The sequence below is a fragment of the Cydia pomonella genome, chromosome 12, assembly GCF_033807575.1.
Source record: "Cydia pomonella isolate Wapato2018A chromosome 12, ilCydPomo1, whole genome shotgun sequence".
NCBI classification, from domain to species: domain Eukaryota; kingdom Metazoa; phylum Arthropoda; class Insecta; order Lepidoptera; family Tortricidae; genus Cydia; species Cydia pomonella.
Window position 1 is genome coordinate 7,186,071 of NC_084714.1, and position 18,388 is coordinate 7,204,458.

The 18,388-nt window shown below is 35.0% G+C and overlaps 1 protein-coding gene across 4 annotated transcripts in view; it reads left to right on the forward strand.

Moving 5' to 3' along the window:
• The window catches only part of LOC133523383 (uncharacterized), a 311,151-nt gene that overhangs the window by 65,594 nt on the left and 227,169 nt on the right, over nucleotides 1-18,388 (forward strand). The window contains exon 1 of one of the 4 annotated variants that reach the window (XM_061858921.1): nucleotides 15,530-15,657. The exons of the other annotated variants lie outside the window; for them this stretch is intronic. Within the exon in view, the coding sequence (XP_061714905.1) occupies nucleotides 15,622-15,657 (36 nt within the window). The 5' untranslated portion in view covers nucleotides 15,530-15,621. Of the gene's footprint in view, nucleotides 1-15,529; nucleotides 15,658-18,388 lie in introns of those variants that run through there. 4 annotated transcript variants of the gene reach the window in all.

The following is an 18,388-nucleotide window of genomic DNA, read 5'->3' on the forward strand; positions in this document are numbered from 1 at the left end:
GAGCTCTACTTCCACGATTTTTTTAATTTTTTTGGACCTATGGTTCAAAAGTTAGAGGGGGGGGACACATTTTTTTTTCTTTCGGAGCGATTATCTCCGAATATATTCACTTAATCAAAAAATGTTTGTTGAAGACCCCTATTAGTTTTGAAATACCTTTCCAACGATACCCCACACTGTAGGATTGAAGCAAAAAACAAAAATTCACCCCCACTTTACGTGTAGGGGAGGTACCCTCAAAAAAATTAAATTTTTAGATTTTATTGTACGACTTTGTCGGCTTTATTGGTTTATATATCCATGCCAAATTTCAGCATTCTAGCACTAACGATCACGGAGCAAAGCCTCGGACAGACAGACAGACAGACAGGCAGGCGGACATGGCGAAACTATAAGGGTTCCTAGTTGACTACGGAACCCTAAAAATGTTTTTATAAATACAAATGAGTTTGATTCATACTTCTTTATCCCCACCTTTTTCAAATCGGGCACGAGCAGCGCCAGCGGTCCGATCGCAAGCCATTGTTTATTAATAATGCAAGGCTCTTAGTGGGAGTTCAATGAATAGTACGCACCAAAGAGCCAATACATATTAATTTCGCAATGTTCCTTCTGGAGTAGGTCCATGAAACTTTTGTATCATGTAGAATATAAACTGATTCATTTTTGAAAAAAAAAATGGTGTGGTACCATGAGCCAAACTTGATATACAGGTTGATTCTTTTTTTATTTTTGTTTTTTTTACAAGAATTTCAATGGTTAGGGGGTTAATATTTTTTTAGCACATAGCTTTTAGTCTTATTAATATTTGTACGAAATTTGAAATTCGTCACTTTCATAGTTTAGGAAAAAATAATTAAAACAGTTTTGGGGTTAATCGGGTGTTTTTCACCCCCAGGGGGTAACAGAGGGATGAAACTTTGTGCAGAGTATAACCTCCCCAAAAGGCATCGTTTGATTACAGTTTCAGCCCAAAATCGCTGGGGGCAATTTTTCCTAGGCTATCCTGCTACACCCTTTGCACAGACCGATCTAGTCGCACAGTAAGCTCAATACCAAGCGACGATATATATACAATAGGTAGATATCGATAAACACAGATAAATACATGGAAAACATCCGTAAATAAAGAAAAGAAAATGGGATAAAGACACAAATAAATGCCCTTACCAGAATTCGAACCCGGGACCTCCTGCTAGGCTAGAAGGCCCTGAATAACTAAAATTTATCTCATTGAAATAAGGTTTACAAACGGTTTACTGTGTCAACACTGCCATAGCTCTATTAGCAGATGTCACAAGTAATTAATTAACGAACAACGCCCAGAACCAGCAAATTGGTTAATCACTACCTGTACCAAATTGTAATGGCTTCCGCACATGTCCGAAATGTTAACGTTTGCATCAATCAACATCGATCAACTGTGTATAAGCTGTCATGTTGCGATGAAGGATGTGCTTGTGCATGTTACATTTGTTGGTTATTGTGCTACGGAGTGATGAGAAACGTTTTTAAACGGCTGTCCACTATACACTATTGGAATGCAATTTTCGCATGCTACGAGTATAGGAGGTAGCTTAGTAGCAAAAAAAATATCTATAAACACTTGCGTGATTGGGATTAAGATACCTTTGGCCTACATACAATCGAAGATTAATGATTAATGATTGTATTAGATGTGTAAGTAAAGTTTAAGACAAATGCTAATGTAGACGGCGCTGTATGACTCCGTATTCATGTGTTAACTTTGACGAGTAAAATTTGACGTTTAACAATTCAGTTACCTACTATTTAGTATACCACAAAAATTATAGCGCTGTACACTTTACAACGCCGTTTTCATTATATGTCACACTAGAGGCACATTTTTTTTGTCTTTACATACCTAATACAATCAATGAATCGGAAAGGAAAGGAAGGAGTAAAAATCCAACTTGCTCCAGGTTTAGCCACGATAGATTTTCTTTTTTTTTTTTACTAGTCCATAAGAGTGATCACTGTTGGGCAAAGGCCTTCTCCCTTTCCCGCCATTTGGTCCTACCCAATGCACACTCCTGCTACTCTTTAGTCTCAAGTATCAAGGTCGTCCCACCAAGTCCGTTTTGGTCATCCTCTGCCCCAAGATTTTGTTAACTTTGCATTTATTACACTACTTTTTGTTACACATGTATAGATAAGTATCTATCTACCTTTTGTTATCTATCTTAAGCCTAAGAAAGACAAGTTTGGCTAAACGTAAAATACAAAAAAGTGGTATTGTATGCTATTGGTATTCTGACTATTTGCATTTTAATTTTCTTATTTTTGCGTCTTAATCTTTTCGAATATTTTTTCAATTGCACAACATTTCCAGTAAAATATTCGCGTGAGGCATTAAGCTAATTATTTAAATATCAGTCATCTAATAAGCAGTGCATATTGTTTTTATAACACGTAAATTCTTACTATATTTAGCTTCGCTTGATTTCTAAATTCCTTGCCTGAGTAGAAAAGTACGTTGCATAGACTTTACATAAGCGCTTATGTTATAATATAATCTACAATTCACGCCGGCGTATTCATTCCTTCTAAGTTACTAGTTTCTGCTCGCGACTTCGTCTACGTGAAATGATGATGATTGATAAAACCTATCCTATGGGCCTCAAACTATTCTCCTTACCAAATTTCGTCTAAATCGGTTCAGCGGTTTAAGCGTGAAGAGGTAATATAATGTTATTAGTAGGGATTTTTTAACTTGTTAAGCTCATCTTTAATGCGGTAACATTTAAACAACCGCGTTCTTGACCCCTATTATGAGTATTATGACTGCAAAAAAGCCGTAGCTCGTCCTCGTCAACGGGGTATTATTACGTCCATTGTCATCATTAGCATATGCTGCCTACCTTGATTCTGAAACCTTCAGTAAACATATTGAGAACTCTGTATTAAACAAAAATATTTTCCTTAAGCAGGCCTTTAGATGTTTATTTTTAATTTAAGACCTCCCAGCTGCTAAAGGTCTTGCTGGCAACCCTGAATCCTTAAAGCTTACTTATTTGGGTTACTTAACTACGTTTTTGGTGGAGGTGCAACTGCTATGCTGCCTAGTTGAATAACCTAGTATCTTATTGAAGCTTCATACAGGTACCTTACCTTTTATAAATGGTCGGGTATCGATAAGTACGGTCAAGTTCGACAATTTTGGTAGCGGCCAGTATTAATCGGTTGTATTGTGTTTGACTTGCCGCTGGCCTCGTTTCCACATCGTCTGGTCTTCTTATTTGGGCATGATCGTCGCAAACTCGATCCTTTTTATCTGATGAATAAAACGATAAAGCTCACCGCGTATGGCTTACCAAGTCTATGGCCTACTGCGAAAAGCAGAAACTGCGAAAAGCAGAAATCGTAATTTCGTTATCGCTCTTCCATATTCGTGCGATGGAGCCCTGGATAACGAAATTTAGATTTTAGTTTTTTGCGGTAGGCCCTCTGTGTATCCACTATAAGTAATTATTGTAAGCCGTGCTAGGTTTTCTAGGCGTTGCGCTCGCATGCGCTTGATAAGTCTTTGAAATACATATGTTTCAACTATCTAAAAGTTGAACTCTTCTTGAGGCAGGTATTGGTGGAGTTAGGAAAGTGAGTGAGAAATTGGTGCTATAACCTTTATTGGTAGCTCCGATTATTTTCCAGAGCGACTTCTCCCGAAGTGACAGAGGTCCAAATCCTGTTCGATAACTTTTTCTTTTTTCAATTAGCTTAACCAAATAAGAAATACACCTATCAAGACGTCAAGTACGCTGTTGATTAAGTGATTACTGATTAGTATGTGTACACCAAGATAGCTTATGTGATTATCTTAATAGTTACTAATTGTATTGCTATTAAACCATCGCATGAGCATTTACTGCAATTATCCCATACTTTTACTCGCCGCCGAATGCTATGCAGCAGAACTGTCTAAAGAAGCATTTTAATCAATGCTGCTAACACATACGGATTATTTGAAGTATGTCGCGTGGAGCTATGATCAATTATTTATTTATACTGTTTGACTGTCCTGTCATTAACTGGAAAGACGGCCTTTAAATGCTGTATGCTTTTAACGCCGTTCGAAAACAAGATGATGCTTATACAAGGTGCTCGTGAGCATTGCGAGAGATTTTAACGATGCATTCCTGATAATATTTAGAAACTAAAATATCATATAAAATTTTCTGGATTAGGCCTAGTTTCAGAGATAATTAATTTTTTTTCGAAATAATTTTTTCGTCATAGTCGGTACAAAACACCTATTTGGCTGCTGTATTGCCACTTTGAGGACTAGTCTGGACATACCTATTTATTGAGATCGAAATAATTAAAAAAAAAAAAACATTCATGAGGCTACCCCCAAATAAAAAAAACTTTTTAGTTTATTTTAGGTTAAGTTTTTATTACAATTTTTTTTGTTTTATGTACAGAAGTGTTCAAAAATCGAAAAAAAAACAAATAAAAATATATTTTTTTGGCTAATTTCACAAAAAGTCATATAACATTTATTGCTTCTGTTGACATTAGGAATGCACCGTTAAAATTTCTCGCAATGCTCACGGGCACCTTGTAGATATCGACACAACCCCGTTTTAAGTTTAAACACGTTTTCCATAGTTAAAACTAATTTAACGAAACGCTATCGTAAAAACGCATATTCACTAGTTAAAATCTAGTTTTCCAAAACGGCTTAGCGAAAACTAGTTTTAACTGGGATTTTTAACTTTAAATCAAAATTCGAAACTAGGTAATTTTCGCAAAGTGCCTCGGTAGAAACTAGTTTTACTAACTGTTCAAAAATGAACTCCAGTGAAAATTAGAAAGTAGATTTCACTAAAAACGTATTTTCGTATCAAAATTAAATAATTTATAATTAAGTATTTAACAACTCATTTGCTGTCTAGGTCTTTGTAAATTTATGCGTGTGTGTTTTTCATTGTTTTCTTATTTTGTATTCCAAGTTCGAGTATACTTGTTATAACATTTATTCACTCCAAAAATGGTAAGTTCTACTACTCTTTATGCTCGATTAAATATCATTCATTATTTTGTGTTTTATGTTGATTTCTGTCAGCACTCTGAAGTACAGTATAGTAACCATACGAGAAGTGCTGGTGGCCTAGTAATAAGATCGTGCAACTTGCAATCTGGAGGTCGCGGGTTCAAACCCCGGCTCGTACCATTGAATTTTTCGGAACTTATGTACGAAATATCATTTGATAATTACCAGTTGCTTTTCGGTGAAGGAAAACATCGTGAGAAAACCGGACTAACCCCAATAAAGCCTAGTTTACCCTCTGGGTTGGAAGGTCAGATGGCAGTAGCTTTCGTAAAAACTAGTGCCTTCGCCAATTCATGGGATTAGTTGCGAAGCGGACCCCAGGCTCCCATGAGGCGTAGTAAAATGCCGGGACAACGTGAGGAAGATGATGACTTACGTTATTATTTCCCGCTTTGAAATCTGTATAACGGTATTTCAATGTACAATCAAGCCCACATGATATTGATGTGCAATGCTATTAAAAATCTAATGATGTGTGTTATTGAACGAGGACAAAAACACGCTATTGTCTAATAGACTTTTTTACTCTTACTACACCTACTGTGCTTTTTATTACCTACATACCTACTAGACCGTGAGCCAGGTACAATTTCCATGACCAATCGCCTCCCGCCCCGGCTGAAAACTCATGTAGTGGTTAACGGCTAGGTATGATGAACCCTCGTGGACGTCAGCTGCCGCGCCGTTGGTGGGTTGAGGAATGGCAGCCACCGAAACACGTAAAACAAAAAAAATGTCATCGCCTCCCGTTTGATACTTTGTCAAATGATAGTTCAGATAGTTAATTAAAAAAATCGTCAGCCGGTTATATCGTGGTGGTAAGAACATCAGCTGATCGCATGAACATGTAAAAAATAAGCGCTATACCTTTTATGATAGCAATAACAAATCATGAAACTTTGCATATAGCATTTCATCAAGCGTAAACGCCAGTAAAGCCATCAACGGATTACGCAATTTACATATTAAGCTTACTTTGCCGCACATAAAGTGGTAAGGCGCATATTTTTTACATGTTCATTTTACAGCTGACGGTCATTCCACCGCGATAGAACCGGCTGACGGTTTTTTTTTGTTTAAAACAGCATCTAAACTATCATCTGACAAAGTATCAGGCGGGAGGCGATGACTGGCGAAATATGCTCCTGGCCCGCGGTCTATACATTGTGTTAATCATTTACACCGGCCAATACCCCAATATACCTATTTATATGGTATATCTATAGGTATGTGTAATAAATTGAGATAAAAATTGTCTATTCAAATCAAGTATTTAGTTGTTTCATAAGATCATAACGATAATTTGTGGCTCTGTCCTCCATCCAACAGAATTTCTGTTGGAAATCTAGATGGAAAGGACCTTACATATTGCATTTGAAGCATAAGGGCCCTTCGGTGATAGATAGTTTGTAGTTGCCAAAAATAAAGTTAAGTACACATAACATTATATTAATTTTGCTAGCACCTAAGTATTTACTTGGTTTCGTTTGCTAATGGATTTACGGATTTAATCGTAGGTAAGTAAAAATGTCTAATGAATATTCCATATTGTCGTCCCTTGCGATAATACACGTTTTTTTTAATAAACTAGCGACGCGGCTCAAAAACAGTCGTGAAAAACGCATTATATTTTGACCACCTCTGTCGGAAATTACGGTCCCATAGCTTTTAAAGATTTCTGTAACAAACTTATGTTTATGTGACGCGTAGAGCAGACCTTTTTCTCTAAGACAGGTACAGTCAGAAATACTATTCGCTTAGCACCTTTGTATACAAACTTCTATGCAGGGGGTACCTTTTCTCTGCAATTGACTGTACATTTTTTTTAACCAGAGAATCAAATATTTGGTTGCAGAGAACAAGTAAGGTGCCAGACAAGTCGTAAAACCAAAGAGAATTTGAAATAGAGGTGTATTGTCAAAGAAAGCTTTGTAGCGACGTAAATTTACTGCCATCTTTCGACTGCCACCTGTCTTGCCTAGTGGGTAGTGACCCTGTCTATGAAACCGATGGTCCCGGGTTCATTCCTGCTAAGAGCATTTATTTGTGTGGTGAGCACATATTTGTTCCTAAGGATGGATGTTTCCTGTGTATTTAAGTATTTATATATTATATATATCGGTGTCTAAGTACCCATAACACAAGCCTTATTAAGCTGTGTAAAAATGTCATATAATATTTATTTATAATAAAACGTAAGTATCTAACACGGTATATTATTACACTTAGTGTTTTCAGAAAAAAAGGAACACTTTTCCCAAATGTCGGGTTCAGGCATTTTTATTCCTTAGTTATTAGACCCTTTCTTAAATATACAAAACTTAATTTATTAACTTTTAAATTGACTTAAAGTCTTGAGTCGAAAGGACTATTAAGATTAACTTTGGGACAGAATTTGTGGCTAGAAAATGTATGTGCATATGATTTAAAACTTAGTCCAGTAACTATCTTCTCAAGCCACATAATTTACAGAAGAGTCTGACTACGACAATTTTTGTTGTGCAAATCGCTCTTCTCCTTGATTATTTCGAAGAAAGATCAAAACTTCGCAGACTAGATGTAAAATCTGTTTCAACTTCATGCTCAAGTAAAGTTATAGTCTTACCAAGATTGCTTTTCACTAATGTTAGCAAGTTTGTAACTAAAAACGTTGCATACTCGTAGATGGCGAAGTACAACATATTATAATATATTTTATCTAAACGGTAAACACATTTATTTTATGAAAACTTTAGCACAGAACGACCAGTGCACAATTTTACTTCTTTTGTTAAACTGGTTCAAAAGTACTTGAAAGCTTTAAGCTACATAAACTTATAATTAATGGCGCCAAAAGTAACGATAGTAAAATTAAACAGTAGAATGCAACAAACCCCAAAACGTGTTTAATTGCACAAGTTATTAAAAAATTTGATACGACGGCATAATCAAAGTCTAGGCTTTAGTGAACAGACTTTCATAGGTTTTATAAAAATGGATGGCTTTTATTATTCCATTTCAAACCATTCAGCAAGCAATGTATCACTCACAACTGTCAAAAGTTAACATGATGTACGAAATACATTGCCGCTCGAAAAAAATTCAAAAAAATAATTATGCTGGTAGTTAAGACTAAAAAAATCTGCCAGAATAGTTTTATAGCAACCTACGTCTAGTTTAAGTTGGCGGTTATATCAAAAATACACACTGTATAGGTCGTTTGACTTAGCTTTTTTTTTCATCTAACTATTGTAGATAAGTGAATCGACTTATTGTCACGTTGACATATTGTTAAAAGACTTACTTATGTAGTCCCGTATTCAAAACAAAATCCTGTTCTCCAGTTTGACTACTTTTTCGTTCACACTTTTTGGTAGTAGAGTACAACTACGCTTCAAGTATAATTTTCTGATTGCGACGAATTGTAAGGGTCAATACAAATGGACTGCAACCCGACTACAATTTATATGGGAACTTGCTCGCCGACAATTCTCATACAAGTTGCAGTCGGGTTGCAGTCCGTATCGAAATTCTTTCCATATAAAATACATTAATTCAGAATCAATTTTGAAGTTACCTTACTCTCAATAAGTACCGTGCATATATCACCCGACCTTGAATCAACAGGGTTCCAAATAAGATATCGCAGAAATCGATCGGTGAAAGAAGGTTGCGCCAGCGTCGGCAGCCAGTTGCATTGACGACGCGCGCTTGCTTACGCGCATCGCGATCTATTGTGTTGGTATTGTTATTAATATGATTTATTTATAACCCAAATGGTTGTGTTGTAAATTGTACAAGGTCATGTAGTTAAGAAAAATATTTGTAATAAGAGTGCGTGACTGTGTAAATATTTAAATTGAGAAGTTATATCGGTGGCTTTCTCTTATAAAATGGTGGTATTTTGACAAAAATGCATTAGTATGGGTTACTTACTTATTTTTACATTGCAAACTGAGCTTAGAAGGGAGTTATAATAAATAAAACTGAAAATTTTGCTACACTCTGCACTCTAAGAGCCGAAATGTCCACAAAAAAACTACAAATGAGCACTGAAAATAAAAACCGTGTTTTCTTTTTAATTCAGTACCCGGTGAGATAAGAAAATCCAAGTGTACTATTAATTTTTGATCCGAATTCAGATTTCATGGTAAAAGTAATTTGAAAAGGAGAATTATTAATCATACGCCAAATGTACATAATTATGAAGCCATAAAAAATATAGTGCAGCATTTAACAAGCCCGGTAACCTCGTGTTTCGTATCCGATCGAGCCTTATATAGCCAGCCTTTATGCCAGGCCTTTGCTCTCATAATTGTTGTTTATATTTATAGCAAAGAATAGGAAGTTGATAGGTTTTTACGAGTGTTTCTGCGTTATCGGTTATTGCGTTTTTCAACATTTATGTGTAGCATTTGTATTTTGGTGTTCGTGGAAACGAAAATGTTGATGTGTAGGTCGCATGAGGAAGCAAATTGAAAATGACAACCGAAAAATCGAATGTTTATACTTTTCCTTCGATATCTATGGTAATTTTAATTACATATAGAAACATAGGCAGGTGATTTAAGCATAAACATAGAAGCCTAAAATTGGCGCGTTTTTGTCATGGTAACTATCGAGAGACTGACCAATATCAACATTCAGCTAATGTGTTCTTGTGTCGATAGTCTTGCATTTAACCATTTTTAAAGTTAACATACTTAATCTACAGATTTTATTGACTTATTTTATTTTATTTATTTAAGGATCACCAACGGATAATTCATCTACAAAATTACATAAGAGCTAGGAAGTAGAACATTAACAGATGCTTAGCCACACACCACCACACTACACACCACACCTCAAAATTCTCTGATTTTGACCACAGCTGAAAATCAGATATTCAAAAATAAAAAAATCTCATTCAAAATCAGATTCCGTAGTAGTCTGTAAATATAGAAATGAATATTGCTAATGCTAATCCAGATTGGCTTACCCTTTTTTTGTTGCTGGTCCCCGGCAGCGTACCGAGATTCTGTTGGTTGTTCGTTCTGTATTTCTAAATTTGCCATATAGTTAATGTTTTTTTCTTAATTTATAAGAATAACACTAAAAGAATAACGAATATACGATGACACTGATTGTTTGGCAGTTTGTTGATCCTTTTAAATGTCGATGGCCAGTATCATCAGTGTTTAAAGAGGTTAGATACTAAACAAAATTATCATATTAACTAAATAGAAAGAAATAATGAGCCATAACCTGAGCTCATCGTAACCATTTAGCCATTTAAAAGTTTTTTAAACATTCATGAGTCAAGGTGGCCATTTTCTTTAATACGCCATTTTGTGTAGGCGATTTCCTTTTAAAAAGACTAGCTTACACACGCTGACTTCATATAGTTTTTTAATAGATTGCCTAGCATAGGTTATTTCAAAGTCAAGGTTGCATAACTAATATAATCTATAAATAATGATTTAATTGCTTAAAGGGCAATGAACTTTATCGATCTGTAGTTTTATACTTTTTCGTGTGCTTTTTTTTTCATTAGTGGAGGTTTTTTTTTACTGGTCAATGCATCAGAAATCTTAAACACAAATTGGAAAAGTTATCGATCAATCTTTACTTAAAAATTAATGGCAACATTCGCTCGTAGACAAACTTAAAACAAATAAACAACTTCTCTCCCTAAACACACCGACTCGTTTCGTCGTTATCCATACAAAAACTCAATTCGAAATGACAAACTTTTGCAGGATTTAATCAAACCTATAAGGGATGCGGTTATGAGATATTAAGAAAATAAGCCATACTAAAGCAATATCATTATCGAAATAGTTTACCAAGATAATGCTCGACTTAGTTACTCTTGATATTGGATAAGATCTGAACGTAATCAGATCATTACTGTCGTCTATTGAGACTTGTCTGGCCTGTTTGACCATTACCAAACATTATTGTAATGAATTGAGGACCTTCATTGGTTGCTGTTTGTACGTTAATGAATGCTAGTGATATGCGATCCTGTTAAACACGTGTCATACAGAAATATTAATCGAGCACGGGAGAAAAAGAAAAAAATCTAGTTAAAATAATATTAAAAATACCTATTTGTAATGCGTCCAAGTGTAGCATGTTCCGCCTTCTATGTTACTATGCGCGGACAGAAAATTCGTGTCCAAGGAACAACTTAAATATATTTCGATAATAAAGTTACCTGAAGACACAAGTAACTTTGTCTTTGGCTTGCAATCAACACCTGAGACCGTGCCCGTCTCGCAAATGGCTTGTGTAAAATGAGCCGAAGTCCTTTTCTAACATATTAAGTGTAAAAGAGACTACCGTTTGTATTACAGATTTCGTGACAACTCCTTCGTAATAAAAATCTCACTCCTTTCAGATAATCTTGAAGAATAGTGTAGTATTTTGTGTTGTTTTCATTACAAAATACGTAAGTTATTTCGACTCGTCCAAATAGTGTTAATTATATTAATATTCAGCGCATGATGGGACCTACTAAAACCTAATTACTTCACTGAGACCAGTCTGCAGGTATAGTACATAATTAAATTTATCAGACCCGTATTTGCATACGAAATTAATGAAAGACTGGAACTTGACCAGAATTTTCTTTAATAATATTTGGAAATGAGATTCAATTTTCGGTGTGGATACCTAAAGTTAATGATTATGATACTTTGCCTAACAATTATTTTTTAATGATAATACAGTGAAACTTGGTTAAGTGGTACCTGGGTAAGTGAGAAACCTCCATAGCTGGGACTCATGGTGCGGTCCCAACACTTTAGCACTGAATTACCTCTGTTAGTGGGACGTAACAAACCTCTATAACTGAGATTAGTATTTTGAATTTTATAGTCACATTTACCTCTATAATTGAGAAAAAGAGTGTATTTACCTCTGTTACTGAGACTATATTTACAAGAATACTTTAGTTCAATGGTTTTTTCAGAATGTCATAGGAACGGACCTCTGTATCTGAAATAACGTCAATCTATGACCTCTATAACTAGGACTATTCCAGATTAATTCTCGTTATCTATTAATTTTTACTCTACCCACAAATTCCTCATTCGGTTAATTGTGTTTAAACGACGTCAAGTTTCATTAAGTGGTTAAAACTGTAGAAACGAAAGCTAAAATCTTGGTAAGAGACATGAAAAACCAAAAAATTATTTTCTATTATTATAATGTGACTAAATCTATCCTTTGTAGAATCATTCAAAATAAATTTAAATAAACTTTAAAAGTTCACTGAATTTTCTGAAGGTCAAGGATTTTTTTACCTTATTTTTATTGTTAAATATCACAACTCATACCTATATAATGTTTACAAAATAACTTACTAACCACCTCTATAACTGAAATAACCTCAATTCTCACCTCTATTAATGGAACCCTCTGTAAATGAGACTGAAATTTATTTATACCTGGCTAACTGAGAGCCTGGGTAAGTGGAATACCTCTTTAAGTGAGACAAATTTGCAGGTCCCTTGAAGTCTCAGTTATCCAAGTTTCACTGTAACTAAAGGCGCAAAAGGGTGGATCATTTCGTCAGTTCTGTCAGCCTGGCGACAATAGTGGCATAGTTTGTTAGGAGAAATATTATGAACACTGAGTTCTACTAATATGCTAAGTAAATGACCCATTAATGAAAGAACTTATAATTGCCATTAAATGTATGTTTTGTTATTTTAAATTCCATAGAACCTGGGTTTTAAGAGTGAACCGGAGACAAGAAAATGTTAATTCACCCAAAAACATTGTTAATTTTTGGAAAAGTCGCTTTTTCATCACCGTGCTTTATACATATAACTATATTATGGTGGCAATGTATTGAGCTATCGTTTAAAAAAGTCGAAACGTCGCTTCAGCCTCTGCTTTTCGCTAGAGAAAACTATGCGACGCTCCAAGTAGAAAATTAACATGGGAAAAAAGTGTCCTACTTACTCGCTACCGAAGCGATTATCTTGCATTTCTATAGGTTAATCATCATTTCTATTGATGTATATCAAACTTGGTAAAATCTACACAAATTGCTTATTCAATTTGGGTAAACAGAACAAAACCAACAAACGTCTTATTCCTAATTAAAAATCAAGTTTTTTCGCCACAGATAAAATATTCTGTTTATGTAATATTCTTTATAAAGTCGCATATAAAACGCAGCTTTTTCTATAAGTAGGTGCCTCTCGCGTCGAATGATGACCCCTGTCACAGTCCTTTAAAGTCTCTTTTGGTTGCGTTTAATTTCTTTTGAACAATATAAGAAATATCTTTTTATCGTATTTTTATTACCTAAATATTACATTTTTTAATAAATGACTGTGTTAAAAGTCAACTGTCATGGGGACCATCATTCGACACAAGAGATAAAATAACTATCAACGTGACCAATCACTAAGCTCCATCACAAATCAAAAACAATTGAGTAAATGTTCTTTTCAAGTTTACACAGTAGGAACTTGAGAACAACTGCTTGCGCGATTATATTTGATTATATTGGACTTAACTGATTTTAATCAAAACTCACAAAAAACAACTGTCAAGGAGATCTTGAATTTTCTGGCGAGTTTGAATATTGAATAGAACTTCCGATAGATGTATTTTGATCTCTAAAAGATTTCTATATTCTGATAATCCGCTTCTTTTGTTTCGGTTTTAAACAGTAAAATATAATATATATAACGAGAAATTAGATCTATGAAGATGAATAATCTATGATGAAGAAGATATTTGAATAAACTAATTTGGAAAGGTTTATTCAACCTTTAAACAGAAGTTACGTTATTATCCTTATACGTCGTATATAATTGTTGTATATTAGGTACCTCATTCGTAATATGTCCAATGTCCATAGCTTCAGGCATAAGGTATTATGGACTAATTAATATTTAATAAACAGTGACCTAAAATCAAACACACACCTAATTTATCGAAGCAACAAAAATTATATTAAACAACGAAACGAGAGAATAAATTATCTTAATAACGAATGAGAGTGAAAATGCAGATCTTACTTATAAACATGACTACTTCGTTTTGACAGGCGTAGACAATGGTAAAGTCGATCCAAAAAGTTCGTGACGGCTAGACATCCTCGCCGTTAAAAATTCGTCATTTTTAATAAAAAAATAACTCCTCCAGGATTACGAATAAAGGTTTTACTCCGTGGGTGGCTTTTAAAAGTATAAAGTTTCATTTCTGCGAATGATTTTATGAAATAATTTCGCAATTTTCCTTACCTAGTCTAGACGGAACGCTCCATCGAGCATGGTTAGGAGTTTCGCTTTATCTTCTGCACCGTCCCGTCAGCATTCGAGATATAATATTCCGTCTGAAATCAGAGATCGTACGATATTGTAGATAGATATTTCGACAATGTTAGATGTTATCCTGTATTTCGATTGGTAACTAGAGGTAAATTGCTACACAGTTACACTGAATTGATGTTTTGAGTCTACTCGTAGTCAGTCTAGACATGTAACTAAAAGTGAAAAAAATAAATTTCAAGTAAGTAAAAACGTGTGGCATATCATTTGGGAGGTTTTTAAAATTAACATTCAGTTTGCAAAATGTTTTTTGGTTCAATTAATATTTTTGAAAATAATCGCATGAATCGCCCTTGCCCTTTTAACGTTTGAGCTGAACGTGCAAAAATTGTGAAAAAAATTCGGGAAATAAAACTTCATAAAAACGTCGAAATTTTTTATTGTAAAACGACTTAAGTAAAGTGAAGATGCGATCTTTTGCTTGAATGGCTTTTTTAATTAGGTAGGTTTAGAACCCTCTATTATGCTTCGTCTGACACGCACTTGTCGGGTTTTCTTTAGTATATTACATGTATTTCAGATTATAATATCATATACACCATTGTTTTACAGTGTGTTTATCCAATGCACAGTCATACATAATATATACCTTGTCCTTGTGACATTAATGTATTGACTTGGAATTCGAATTGATTTCGAATTTACATAGCGTAGGAAGCTTAGGTTGCCTAGACGACATTCTATCCATGAAGGCCGTTTTGCGGCCTACCATCTAGGTTTAGAACCTAAATCACCGTTTCACAATAATGTAGTTTTGATCATAATCTAGCCCGACTGGCTTATTGAGGTATGATGTTATTAGATAAGTTGGAACGTAATTATAGTAGGCAAAGGCAATATAGGAGTAAATATCAGACAATAAGGACTTTAGTTCATTGATCAACGATGACGTAACTTTATATATTAGGTTAGTCGATGTTTATTCTTGTAGGTTAAGATTTGATTATGATCCACTTCTAGTTATAACATTTAAGATTGTTTGAGGTAGTAAAACATATGTTTGTAGAGCATAATTGATGTTTAATGTTATATACGTAAATAATCGCGTATTCTAATATAATTTGTATTAACACGATTTGGCTCTTGATTTTAATAACAATACCAACAAATCGTAACTGATTCTTTGACTGTTATAAAGTAAAGAACAAATAAAGTGTCCTGATATTCGCCCGATCTTGATATTTATGTGAATCATAAACTTCAAGAGCCGAACAGTTGCGTTGGCGCAACATGCGGATTTACTTCAAGGATTACAAAATCAAAGTGGTAAGTTTACATTACATTGCTTTTTTACTTGTGTTTCTTCGAAAAATTCGTTCATGGCCGTCATACATTTGCCAATTCTGATAGTAACTTTTAGGCAAACCATACGGCTGCGATAGCTGTTGTTGGCGTTTTAGTCAATTCCCATGTGGTTAGGCGGTTCTTTAGAATCGAAATATAGATACAGACGATATAGTGCCAAAAAGGTGTATACACCTTAATATGGGCAATAAGGTCGTGTATCCATATTTTTGGGACTTTGTTCGAATCGATATTTTCAGACGTGACTGTACTGGCTCGTACCAATATTTTTTTAGGGACCTGTCATCTTTGACTTTGCCTCGCGAAGTTTGCAACTCTTTTTTTATGTTAAACTGTGAAAGATTTAACAATCGTCGTTCACTGATAATGAAAATCGTATGCCATGTATCTTTCGCACAACAATAGATCCATTTCTAGGTACACCTACTTATGATATTTCAGTACAAAACATTCATTGTGAATTCAATTTAAACTAAACGCTATTTTACTAAAACTTGTTAAGTCAACTTAACAATAGGTACCTAATGCCTATATATTTTATAGTCTTACGGATTAATATATAGCGTTAATAGTTTATGTAATAATAGAAAAGGTCACGGGTAGAAGTTTTTTTTTTAATTTATGGTTTAAATATACCTAATTAAAGTTACAAAACAATAATTAGCCTTATTATCAGGCTTACCTTTTTGACTGAACACAGTTAATAATAACGTATCTGGCCCTCGTTATTTTACTGCGTAGTACTGAAATAGTACCAAAAATTGGGCTCACGCAGATTTAAATATTTTCCACGCGTTCATCGCTTTTAGCCTTCTCACCACGCACTTCGCTTACTACGCACTACTTACTATCATTATAAACAACAGAAAGTCGCATAAGAATCTAGCACTACATGTTTCTATTTGATCCACTAAAGAATTAATCGCCTGCGAGAGTACTAACGCTGCCAGCCGTGAGGGAGGCGATTATCTCTTGGCCTCGTATTCTCAAAGTTTTGCGAGCGAGGACGAATCGAGGCCTCAAATGTACCAGACCAACATGACATCCAGATATGTAACAACATCCAATGTCTTCATTAGTTTATATTAAGCAGAAATGCATGTATTAAACTGCAATGCTGAGTGGAGACCATTTCAGCCTCACATCCTTATCTGTTTTGTATTCTTCAACTTCCACTGTTTCTTTTTTTATTTCTTGTTGTTGTTAATGTATTTTCTTCTTTGTAATAATTGATGTGTTGTCTGAATAAATATTGTTCTATTCTATTCTAAATGTATGTAAACGATACCAAAATGCTGCCACAGTGATATTACTAGTGAATTTCCAATATGACTTGGGACTCCGGTAGCCGTTTAACAAGTATTACTCTTACGTTACGGTAGATGTAGGGCTAAGGCGCATATGATATGAAGGGTATGGTAATTCTCAGTAGCTCAGTAGAGCAGTCGGTCGGTTGGGTGGTATCCTGGAGTCGCGAGTCTTCCACTTTTAAGTAAGTTTTCACTTTTCCTTTTATTTCTAAGCATCCAACGTCTGCGGCTGATGCTTTTAACGTCGACGCTGTAACAGACTTCTCAATCTCATAATGGTTATTGCAACCCATTGCAAGAAAGTGGTATACCTACGGATACCAAATAAAATATCACGTTCCATGTGATGTCACGATGCACGCTTGTAGCACTGTTGTTGACAGCTGTCAAATAGTATGAAAATTTGGGTCCTTGAAATATGTTTTTGCTATTATTGCTGTTGTAATCATTCTTAATTCTATCTTAATGATATCTGTTAAATGTATACTGATCTCAACATCGGACGCTCGAGTCCATCGCTTGGTAAGGGTTGAGCATTCGAGACCTGAAATAAAAGGTACCTTCTATTTTCTCACTTTACTGTTTTCCTTTCGGATAAACGCGCAAAACGAGCGCAGGTAACGGGTTTAAGGGCCTGGGAAATCACTTCGGCAACCTCATTGCTATGGTAATAGACGGTCGATGTAATAATTCCCGTTCTTTATTTGTGTAGGGTACGATTTATGTTATGATTATTATACGGTTAGCTGATACACGTGGGGTTTTAATAGAATTCAGTAAAGCTACTGTTTATGCGTACGCACTTCAGTAACATAGCAATCAAGTGACGTATATACTAAGTTATCGTTTTTAACTAGGGGGGTTTTATAGGTTTTTAACGTATCAAATTATTTTTATTAAATTTTCTATAGCCTTTCAAAGATATACTCGAGCATTTGGGCCGGGTACCTAGTGGTCAGGGCATTAGCCACGTAAGTTGATGACGCCGCCTCGATTCCGACGTCGGCCATCGGAGAGCTTAGTCACTTTTTCTATATTATATATGACGTCTATTTCAGTTATTTACTGATTTTAATTTAAACATAAGTGTCCTTATTACGATGTTCTGCATTAGAACATCGGAGCATAGACGGACCACTTTTATTGATGTATCGGGCGTCAATAACACTGATTATAGCAAACTCTTTTAATCTAACACTAATAACTCTAGTTTTATGGCTCCTCTTCACGATGGCCCAGCGCTGGCCCAGCGAGATGGCCATGCGATGGCTGACACGCCACTACACGATGGCGACATTCAGTTGCGATCTATTCGTCTTCCAAGATGGACGTGGGAGCATTAGCCGCTGCAGCAATTTATTTATACGCCACGTACCAACCTT